Genomic DNA, 11,640 nt, shown 5'->3' on the forward strand with positions numbered 1-11,640 from the left:
TATCTTTTCATATTTTGTTTGACAATTATGCCATTCACTTATAAAGGACTGGCTCCTCTCTACTTAAAATCTGTTTCCCATCTTAAGACTCCTTGGGTTTCCTCAATCAGATGACCATATTTACTTGAGTTTTTATCTTCTTTCCACAAAGCCTGCACCACCTGAAGAGTGTCACCTTCCAGCACCAATCATTGGTGGCCAAACTCTCTATAAAAAGTAACTACTTGCAATGCTGCTATGGCTAGGGGTGTAAACTTGAAGCCGGTTCCCGGTTATTGAGTAATAACCGGGAATCGGGTTCGGAGTCCCTGGTTATTGAATTTCAATAACCGGCTCCGGAACCGGGTACTTCAGGTAAAACCGGTTATCTGGACCGGGTAGTTATTTTTTTAAAAAATATGGCAAAACGCCTAGATCCATTACTGAAACTCCTGCCATGACAATCGGCACGATCGACTTCATCACTAGCTCCAGCCTCATCATGCCCATCGACGCCACTCCCACCCCGCTCTTCGTCGTCCCGTACGCAGGCCCCATACTTGAACCACAAAAAAAAAAAAAAAAATGCAACCCAAGATCAAAACCTCTAGATCCATTACTGAAACTCAATTATGAGGGAAGAATCACAAAATCTAACCAAAGAAGAAGAAGAATAGGAACTCTGTTACTCTGGAACCACCGAACCGAAGAAGAAGAAAAACAGGTGCTGCGTGAGTATTGAAGAAGAAGAAGAAGAACAGGCATCGTTGAACCAGTAAACCGAAGAACTGAAGAAGAAGAAGAAGTCAAGAAAAACTGAGAAACTCAGAAAAGAAAAGGCGGAATTGCGGAAGACGGGAAGAGTCTAGAGAAGTCTGAGAAGAAAAGAGGGGGTGTAGACTGCAGAGTGTTTAGGGTAAAGGGCGGACTGGTAATTTCATATTTTTTAATATATATATATATACACACACTCGAAGCCGGTTACCCGATTGTAACCGAGTATCTAAAAACTCAATAACCAGCTCCGGCTCCGGGTACCCGGTTATAAATAACCAGGTATCAAACCGATTTCCCAATTTTCTGGTTACTCGGAGCTGGTTTCCCGGCCGACTATTAATGGTCCGAAATTACACCCCTAACTATGGCTTCTGCAATACCGAGATCGATGATATGAACCTTTGGAGCAAACAAGGTAGGTAAAACTCCACCCTTACAATTTTGGATGATGACTCCAATACCCATATTTCATATCCACAGCTGCATCTCAACTGACCTTGACAAAATCTCTCAACTAGGCATGCCGTTTGAGATACATAGTATGATCAATTGCTGCCCTTGTCTTTTATACGGAAGTTTGCATTACGAAAAGTCACAAGGGAGTCTAAAGCATTTGTAACGAGTAGGGAAGGGTGGCCGAAGGTTCTTCTAAAGACCACTACATTCCAACGTAGCCACAGTTTCCAAGCCACAGTCGCCACAAAATTCCACTTTGTTATGCTCATAATGGCCACAAAATCCTCATTCTCTCTCTCTCTCTCTCTCTCTCTCTCTCTCTCTCTCTCTCTCTATATATATATATATATATATATATATATATATATATATATATATTTTATTTGAATCTTCCACACACATGCTCTAGACATTCTTGGCAGCCCTACAACCCCACAGAATATGTCGTGTAGTCTAGCTTCGAGTCCACAAAGCGAACAAAGGGGATCTTCCATGATTTTTCGGTAGTAATTACTTGTTTTTAATCTATGTCATCTCAAGGAAGTATTAAAGCAAAATGACTTAAGACAAACTGCTATCGATGGGATTATTAATTTAAAATGTATTCATGATTGATGGATTAAACTACATGTTACGTTTTTATTTTTTATTTTATTTATTTAGTTCCAAAAACATTTTCTACCAACACAACATGGTCAGTAATGGATGCCCATTAAATGTAATCAATTTCGGGAAGAAAAAAATAAAAAAATAAAAAAAATCAGAGAAAGTATTAAAAGCATCTGCGAGATTTTTAATACGAAAAATGGCATATTCGCAGTGATTCCAAAAGGCAAGGGCATCACAGTCAAAAAGGAGAAATCAGAAGGTGATTATGAAAAAGCTCAATATATATATGTATTAAATTTGATGATAAATTAGCTACAAACTAATTTGTTGTTAATTTATATAAATCAATCTAATAAAATAAGGACAAATATTTCTTACAAATTGGTTTATAGAAAAGTTATTACAACCCACATGTGAGAATGACATGTGTTTTTTATTAAAAAACCATGTGAGAAGCACATGATATATTAAAACAACGTGTACTTCTCACATGCCAAGAGATACATGTCACTCTTACATATGGGTTGCAGAAAATTTCTTACAGACCGGCTTATAAGAAATTTCTGTCTATAAAATAATGTGTTTTTTATTAATGATATTAGAAAAGAGAAATATTTGGTTTAATTCTGTTGCATATCTCTTGTTTATTTTCATATAAGAGATGTGTAAATCCGCCATTAAATCTGTACGATCAGATGTCAAATTTAATGGTGGATTTGTAAAAGAAACGTGCAAGAGAATGACATCAAACATATCTCATTTAAAAAAACATATACTTTTCACATGCAAAGAGACGGTCGACAACTTATTAGAAATTAACTAATTTTTGTCCATAAAATTTGGGGAGTAATGAGTGGCGCTGATTGATTCCACGCGCCTTCCATATAATGTAACTGGATCCGGATCCAATGTAACTTCCAAATGGGTGTCAGGCAGTCACGTGGGGCCAGTAGTTGACAGCGCGCGTGGCGTCGATCGGTGACCAAGCGTGCCCACCATTTGATTCGGAGGCGCGTGGGCTGGGGTAGCCCACCGCGTCATGGTCATGATAATAACCTCCACCAAGAACCCCTTCCAGTGTTCCACGCATAGAAAAAAAGGTTCTCGTCCATCCAAATGGGAAACTGCTGGTCACCACTTGAATAAACGGTGGTTTTTTTTTTTTTTTTTTTTTAAAAAAAAAAATTAAATTAATTTTTTGTTTTGCTAGTTATTCTCTTTTGTAAAATAATTATAATGGTTTTAAGTGGTAGGATTAACGATAAAAATGTAAAATTTTCAATTAAATTTTTAAAAATGTTATTTATTTCATATTTTCAATTAACTAATTTTAAAAAATATTAACACATTAAGTATCGTACTTATCAGCGAGATCTAAGATCACAACTTGAGTACATATCCATCATACTTGTCTTAGTATATACCACCAATAATCTAACACAAATTAAACTTAAGGCAGAGGGCCGATGGGCCAATCATGTACATGGAGGTGTGGAGAAGTGATTAGCCGGCTGTAATTTAGGGTGTGTTTGAGATTGCGATTTCGTAGATAATATGTGTAATTTTAAATCAAACTACAGAACATAAATTGTATGGGAACTGCATTTTTAAAAGTTGCGATTTGAAAAACGTAGAAAACTTTTTTAAATCGCAGGTAAGATGATGCTTTTTTGAAAACGCAGAATTTTAAAGGTTAAACTGTGTTTTTAAAAATCACTTTTCCAAATCACACAGTTTAAAATTGTTATTTTAAATTGCAAACCCAAATGAACTCTTAATTGTTATTTTCAATTGATAAACTAATTACGCACTATTAACCCTTAGTTTTGAGCCCATTATCTCTCTCTAAACTATAAATTTGACCCATTAACTCATCTTAGCATAGGTTCTTTTACTCTGAATTAATCGGGATATAAAGTTGATGCATCTAATAGTGTATTTGAAGTTAATGTTAGTACGTCTTTTTAAAAATTTAAATAATGTGAAATCATTTGAATCATTGGATCGACAAAATCTGAACTATAAAATTTGGAAATAATAATTAAAATTTCAAAAATTACCCTAAAAATTTAGACGATCCTAATGCGTAGCTTTGTACTTTTCTAATTATTGGTTGAATAAAATTTGGATTCTTCCAAAGAAAAAAGAAAGAAAAAAGAAAAATCAGCATTTCCATTTTGAACTACCGATCAGCCATTAGAAAATTATGGAGGGAGGAGGAGCTTAGACCATTTGAAAGGCAACACAATAAATAGCATGGCTAAATGGGTTGGGAGCCGCAGTGGCTTAGGAGGAGGAGAATGCCAGAACGTCAGAAACGAGCTGAACAATGAGTAGTTTTGTAGTGAGGAAGCAGTCTCTGCTTGATGCAAGCAACATGTTTAGACTACTTGGCTTAGAGTCTCACCTGTTCCAAGCCATGGACATGGTGTAAAGGATCATGTTTTGGCAAGCACCGATCATCCAATGGCATGCTTTTTTCTGCATGATGATTTTAGACAAAGAGGGAAAGATAGAAAGCTAACTATTTCATGTTTTCTTCAAAAACTTTTGTCCCTTGATCGATGTAAAGAATCAACAAAGCTCCTTATTCATAAACACATTATTTTTTCAGATAAAGCACGCAACTTCTACCCATTATTCATAAACACATTGTTTCAGATTCTTAAATACTACAGGTTGATTTCCAGGCAGTCTCAACCATGCAAAAAAAAATTGGCATTTGACACGGTCCACACCTACTTCATACAATAATATCAAACCAAAAGGTGACACACAAGTATTTAACTTGACAATTCTCACTTAACATACTTAGCAAACCATTCTATCAGGTTCTGATGGGCCTCCTCAGCAGACTTCACAGCTGCCTCATCTTCATCACTGTATCTAACCGTCCACCCATGTGCGACTTTTGGAAATATCTTAACATAACCATCCACCTGAGAAGAATCAGGATTATCTTACTACTATCATGCAAAAACTGGGAAAAGATGGACAAAAGTTACCAACATGGGTCAATTGCACGCAATGAAGATGAGCAATAGCCGTATTAAGGACGATTGACCTAAGTTAAAGATGCTTCAAGGACAAGATGATGAATACTTCATCTATTTGTTTGGAAAGATTTGATAACACACCCCAGCCCAACAAATCTCATCATCACCAGAGGATATGGCCATTAATGATTTCATCTAGGCAACCAAGAACTGTGTATTCATGAGTGTGTGTGTGTGTGAGAGAGAGAGGGTCGCATATCTCATGTCTCACCATTGGGGGGCTTTGCCACCACATTTAGTGAAACCAAAGCAGAACACAGAACAGGAGACCAAAAATTACTCTAAAAAAAGAAACAAATGCTAAACTTATGAAATTGAGGCTAAAGAGATTGTGGCAATAGTCCAATATGTAAAAAATTAAATAAAGCCAGTCAACTGTCATTGGAAGAATCATGAACCATCAATATTAGATTCCCTTCTTTTCTTTTATTTACTTAAGAATGTTGTGATCTAAAGAAGAGAAACTTTCATAATTTGAAAACGAAAAGCATGTAAAGTTATTCTCATCCACGGCGAGTATACTTCGGTTCTCTGGCAATTGATTCTTAATCTTTTTGGAGTCTCGCGGGTTATGCCTAGCAACATCCAAGAACTTCTTCATTGTTGGAAAGTACAAGGGAGGGGATATCCCAAAGAGGCTATTTGAAAAGTTATTCCTACCCTCTTAATGTGGAGTATTTGAAGAGAAAGGAATTGTCTTATTTTTGAGGATAGTAAGACAAACGGGCTTTTTCTAAAATCTTATTTTTTGAGACCTCTCTTGGATTGGGTTCTTGTTAATGTTCCTAACTTTGTCTCTACAAATTTGGTTGATTTGGTTTGATTAGCTTTTTAGATTGTAGCAGCTTATAGGGTTGAGTCCATATTGTATATTCTTCGTGTATGAGGGTTTAAATCTTTTTTTTTTTTCTCAATAAGATCTGAATTATTCATAAAAATATATATATATATATATAATAATAAAAAAAGCATGTAAAGTCAAGTAAGAGCACGGAAACAAGCATATAAAAATAGATAACCAAAAATTGAAAGAAAAAAAGGAAAAAAAATATTTAATCTTCCTACCTCCGATTTAGCAGTTAAGACCTCTTCATACTGTTTCAAGAGTTCGGGCGGAGAAAGTTTGTCAATCTCAGCTCCCAGTATCGCAATAGGAACCTTAACCCCTGAAATTAATTCCAAATATTGAGTATTAAAATATGACACAGTCTGTTTTTATTTTATACCCCCATCTCCCACACTTTCCTTTTTTTCTTCTTCTTCTTTCTTTTTTTTTTTTTTCTTTTTTTTTTTTTTTTTTTTTTTTAATATCCTCTCGCTTGCACTTCTACCCATCCAGAAAAAATATTTAGATTGGCCAGGATTTGTTTGCAAGCAACTTCAGGGCAGAATAACACCACTGGAAAAGAAATGATTTCTAGCAACCAGGTCACCAGGTATTACTACATTATTATAAAGGGGATAAGAAACCATAAAGTAAGATTAAATCATTGTAAATCAGCATGCCAGTAGCAAATAAATATCCTTTGACATCAAGAGAAAGGGAACAAGGCAGCTTATAAAGTCAGGTACTTGAAATTACTTCCAATATTCAACTTGCCAGAGTATGATAAGAGCAAGAAATTCTTTCCTGACAGTGTTTCAAAAGACACTTTTAAGTTCTAGTTCTGAAATTGTGAATTAATAATCTAGCAAAACTAATATCTAGTTCTGGAACATTTAAGCACTGGAATGCATACCCTTGATATCATCCAGAGTGACAAATGAAGGATGTAATAGCACAGCAGCTTGGATAAGTTCAGACTTTGCAAGTTCAACCACAACCTTGGCTGCAAGGAATACAAAAGTAAAACTATCAGCCTCTTTTCCATGCAGAATGCTATATGATTTGAACATCTACCATTATTAAAAGAATTAGTTTCCAGTCAGAAAATTAAATTGTTTACATTATTATTGTTATTATTATTATTATTATTATTGGGAGAAGAGAGGGGGGGGGGGGGGGGGGGGGGGGGTGGTGTTGGTGAGGGACTACATAACCATGATTACACACAAAAAAGAAGCAACAAGAATTAATAGAAATAAACTCACCACCCCAGCAAAAGCCTGCAGCCCCAACTGCAGAAACACCTTTACTTTTTACAGCTTCAATTACTGGCTTTGCATCCTCAGCTGCCTTATCCTATTAGTGCATAAATGAAAATTGCATAGCAATTAGTAGAAAGCTGCAATATCAGGGCCACCAATGTTAAATGATTGTCACAGAGGTAGAGTCAGCCAGTTAGTTCAATAATTTATAAAGTATGGACCATCTGATGATTTCAGCAATAACAATAAAGAAATTAGGCAGACGAATCCACACACATCTTTAGGCAGGCCTAATATGTAGACTTCTTAAACTCCCCAATGAGGCACTCAGAATCAAATTCCAAATGGAATGCAGCAGTACGCTGAAGTTTCACAAAAGTATCATCTGAAACAAAGACAAAATTATAGCCAATTTCCAGGCAAGTATTAAAGTCTAGAACTAACCGGTCCATGATCCTTCAACCAAACTTGTACAGGCCTATCAGCATTTTCAGGGGCATAGGGATCTCCATGAAGGAAGTCAGGAACCACCACATAAAATCCAGCAGCTGCAACCTTGTCTGCAAGCTTCCTTTAACATATAAAGCAGCTGACATTAGTTCTCAGAAGCAAAAAGTAAGCATAAAGTCAAAACGTTAAATGTGTGAGAGTATGAGCGGGCATGTGTAGACCACAACTCCACCTTTTAATGGGAAAATCATAATATAGCTTCTTATAGACCATTACCCTTACTAAAAAAATAAAACAAAGTACTTAAAAAAAATGCCCACTATGTGTCCAAATTAGTCAGCTAAGTTTTGGATCGATGGCTCAGGAATTTAAAGAAATATATATGCTGTTGAAAATTATTTCATGAAAATTTAAGTTTCCCTCCAATTTGAATATTTCAACTTTCCATCTATTTTTTCAATTACTCTTTATCTCACATTGAAAAGCTATGAGTTTTTTGTGTGCTTTATAAGGATTTATCTTGCTCTTATACTAGATTGAATTTTGAGTACACACGCTAGTTGTGTCACAAGTGTGTAGCACTGGTCGTCGCACTCACGCGTGTCACTTATTCGCTTTGACGTTTTAGATGCACTTTGCACTTCACACGTGCGCATTGTTGCACATGAGCTTATCATTTACATGTATTTTTCTGATGTGTACAACTGTTATTCTAACAATTATATTTTTGAATATTTAACTGTTTTTTAACCGTCAGAAACTACATTTTCTAACTGTTTCTTCAACAATTAGAAACTGTAATAAACTGCTATAAACTGCTTCTGTAATTTATAAAATATATTTTTTCCTGCATATTTTAGTAATCTTTTTTCCTTCTCTTCTTCTTATCTGCTGTTACAGAATTTCTTAATTCAGAGTAGTGTTCAGAATTTGCAATCTACACACTACATTTGGGTAGTATTATATCATGGGGACAGAATTGTTGTATTCCATTTCGCAAAACTTATTGTATAAGTGGGAGGAAATATTTGTCTAAGAGACAGATTAATATTCGCCTTACTATCAAGAATTCAGTGATTTTTCATACAGTTTTTATTTTTCTTTCATTAATTGTAGTTCTACATCTGTATTTCTAACATATGCCTCCTAAACCAAAAATTATAATATGAAAAGAGTTCGTCTTTATTAAAAACAAATTAATTTGCGGACTAAGCAAGACACACAAACTAAACGAAGAAAAGTGACAAGATAATTTCCCATACCTCAACTTTGGAGATTCATAACCTGCAATACAAGTCAAACATGTAAAGTTAGAAGACGATAGTCGTAATAAAATAACATAGCCAATGATTGCGTATATGACTTGTTCAACAAGAATCCTACAACAATACTCATTTTCGATATCCCAACCAAGCCCAAACAGAAAACAAGTAGGACAAGAATGGCGAAAAAAAACATTCACATAAACGATTAGAACAAACACCAATCGTCAGGAAAAGTTAACAAATTGCTGGAGCAAAATCAGAGTTACAGACGATAGAATTTCAACCTCAACCTTTGATACTGATCAATATCCTTTTTTACTTTTGTTTGGAAAAGTTAACAAATTTCTGGAGCAGAATCAGAGTTACAGACGATAGAATTTCAACCTTTGATACTGATCAATATCCTTTTTCTTTTCTTTTGAATCTCCAACAGTGAATATAGTTCTTTAGACCAGATAAATTCCAAGGACAAAGAATCTACAATGAGAATCGAAGGTGCTACAATAAACTTTCCTAAACTTTCCTCAAGATTCATACATAACCCAAAACCATTAAAAAAAAAAAAAAAATTCTGAAAAACCATTTCTTCCACCAATCGCCTTAACCCGATATATAGTAACTTCACAACCCAAAAATCAACACCCAGATCACAGTTTGACGAGAAAATAGAACACAAGAAAGCGAGCAAAGAAGACAGTGTCAAAGAAATGTGAAGGTACCAAAGACGTCAGAGATGAGAAGGATGGCAAGCTTGGAGTCGGGGGAGCCAGAGACGTAGCTGCTGAGGCCACCGAGCTGTTCAACATGGCCAGCTCCGGCGCTTGGGTTCAGGGTCGGTGGGTTGGAGCAGCACTGAGGGCCCGACATCTTCTCCTTTGATCAGCAAAAACAACACGAACTCCATTACTGTATTTATATCGTACAATTTGGATTTTGGACGGTTAGGTGATTTTGATTAGATCAGATAGAAAGTCGTGGTTTGTATTAAATGTTTTGCGTCATCTCTGACCTCAGCACATTCTTTATAATATTGCCTCTGTTTAATATTTCTAAATATAAATTTTACAAAAAGAAGAAGAAAAATAAATAAATAAATAAATTAAAGACAACTTTTTCCATGTAACTCAAGAACCGTGGGAGGAGCCAAATTGATTAAGATGCGAATGTACTGGTATATTCTTTTCCAGCTGGTGGACCCATGCTTTTAAAAATAGAGAGGCCAAATCGAAAAAAAAAAAAAAGAAATTTTGAGAGGGTAAAACTAAAAAATTAAAAAATTAAGGGGTAAAATTTTATTTTATTTTATTTTATTTTTTTGGTGAAAAAAAAAAATTTAGGGGAAAATTTTGGGGCTTGGGGGGCCAGGCCCCCCCCCTAACCCCAATGTAGGACCGCCCCTGTTCTTTTCCTTTTTGAAGAATCTGAAATATCCCACTATTTAATAATTATCAAACAAATATTATGATATTTAATTAACAAACAAATATTATGATACATAAATATCAAAATGATGTGAAATTTATTTATTAGTATTTGTAGTTTTTTTTTTATTAAATATTTTGATTATCTTTAATGAATAAGTTTTTTGGTCTATATTATCTTGATACTCATCTATTGGTAAAAAATTTAATACTCCTAGCATTTTTCTTAATAATTAATAGATAATTTTTGAATGGATTAGTGCATAACATAATGAAAAGTGAAAGAATAAATTAAAAAAGAAGAAAGAAAATGAAACGAGCTTATATTATGTTAAGGATGTTAAGGGTAAATGTACCATAAATTCCTGAACCAATACTCGATTTGAAATCACAATTTCACTTTTTAAAAATAAACTTTCACTCTTTAATTTTTCCAAGAATTTGAAAGAGGTCCCGCCATGTTTTTTCTGTTCATTTTTGTAACGTTTGTTAGTGCCGCATCATCATTTTTGCCATGCCACTTTAAAATAATATTTTTTTATTGTTTTATAAATTAAAATATAAAACAATAAAGCTCTAACATATCAATATAGATTTGTCAAAGAAACAAAAAAAAAAATATCAGATATATTAGCTGCACAATAATCACATAACATTTACATTTAAATTAATTGATTAAATCATTTTAAATCGGCATGCCAATAGCAAAAGAATGACCTTTGACCTCAAGAACAAGGGCACTACAAAAAACCATGCACCCCGATTACGTCGTTTTTTAAACGACGTCTATTAAGTAATAGCAAAAGAATGTCTCTACGTTGTTTAACAAAACAATTTAAGAAATTCACGTCATTTGAATTTTTTAAGTAAATTTTTTTTTTTTGTCTTTTGTTTTAATTATAAATGACGCTAGTGTAGATTCTTAATATTTTTTTTTTTGGAAAACTTCACAAAAGGGTACCCAACTATAGCGCTTTTTCACTTAAGGGTACTAATATAGCAAAACGTTCAATCGAGTGTATGAATTTATCAAAACCGTTCAATGTAGGGTATTCTGTCACCCTCTATTCTAAATTAATGACGGAACCCAGAACACGTGTGTTTTACGTGATATTTTAGCATCGAACTACCACTTTTGCCCCTCATCTAAACGTTCGAATTTTTTAAACTTAAGAACAATCGGCCGAAAAAAAATCACAACTCGAAGCATCTACTCCCTCGAACACAACTCACCCAATTCCTTCTTGCCACTCAGAACCCTAATCTGGAGCATTCCGTTCTAAATCGATTCGGCTTGCGGCTGTATACAGAAGTGTAATACATAAAGGGTTGAGAAAGGTAATGTACCGAACTTATGTTTTAGTTTATTTATGTAACCCTAATCTGTCAAAGTTTACTATTTTGTTAATGGGTTAGTGGAATCCAATTCAGTTATGTGATTTTTGTATGTTAATAACATCATATTTGTAGTTGTTTGGGTTTTCACATACTTTTCCGATTATATGGTTGACTTTGTTTGGGTACCATGTTTAGCGCCAC

The 11,640-nt window shown here is 34.5% G+C and overlaps 1 protein-coding gene across 1 annotated transcript; it reads right to left on the reverse strand.

The window, feature by feature from the left end:
* Nucleotides 1-4,388: 4,388 nt before the first annotated feature.
* LOC133881920 (endo-1,3;1,4-beta-D-glucanase-like) lies at nucleotides 4,389-9,592 on the reverse strand. The gene is made up of 8 exons (XM_062320996.1): nucleotides 9,400-9,592; nucleotides 8,678-8,699; nucleotides 7,410-7,536; nucleotides 6,969-7,059; nucleotides 6,617-6,706; nucleotides 5,943-6,043; nucleotides 4,590-4,760; nucleotides 4,389-4,522 (listed from the first exon to the last, which is right to left on the reverse strand). Exons 1-7 carry the CDS (start codon nucleotides 9,545-9,547, stop codon nucleotides 4,620-4,622), a joined length of 720 nt encoding a protein of 239 aa, XP_062176980.1. The 5' UTR covers nucleotides 9,548-9,592; the 3' UTR covers nucleotides 4,389-4,522; nucleotides 4,590-4,619.
* Nucleotides 9,593-11,640: the final 2,048 nt, after the last annotated feature.

This window comes from Alnus glutinosa, chromosome 1 (genome assembly GCF_958979055.1).
Source record: "Alnus glutinosa chromosome 1, dhAlnGlut1.1, whole genome shotgun sequence".
Taxonomy (NCBI): domain Eukaryota; kingdom Viridiplantae; phylum Streptophyta; class Magnoliopsida; order Fagales; family Betulaceae; genus Alnus; species Alnus glutinosa.

Coding starts and splice junctions, on each gene's coding strand:
- LOC133881920 (XM_062320996.1), bottom strand. CDS start 9,547: ATGTCGGGCCCTCAGTGCTGCTCCAACCCACCGACCCTGAACCCAAGC. Junction 7,537..8,677: donor TATGAATCTCCAAAGTTGAG/GTATGGGAAATT, acceptor TATATGTTAAAG/GAAGCTTGCAGACAAGGTTG. Junction 6,044..6,616: donor CACTCTGGATGATATCAAGG/GTATGCATTCCA, acceptor AATTAATTTCAG/GGGTTAAGGTTCCTATTGCG.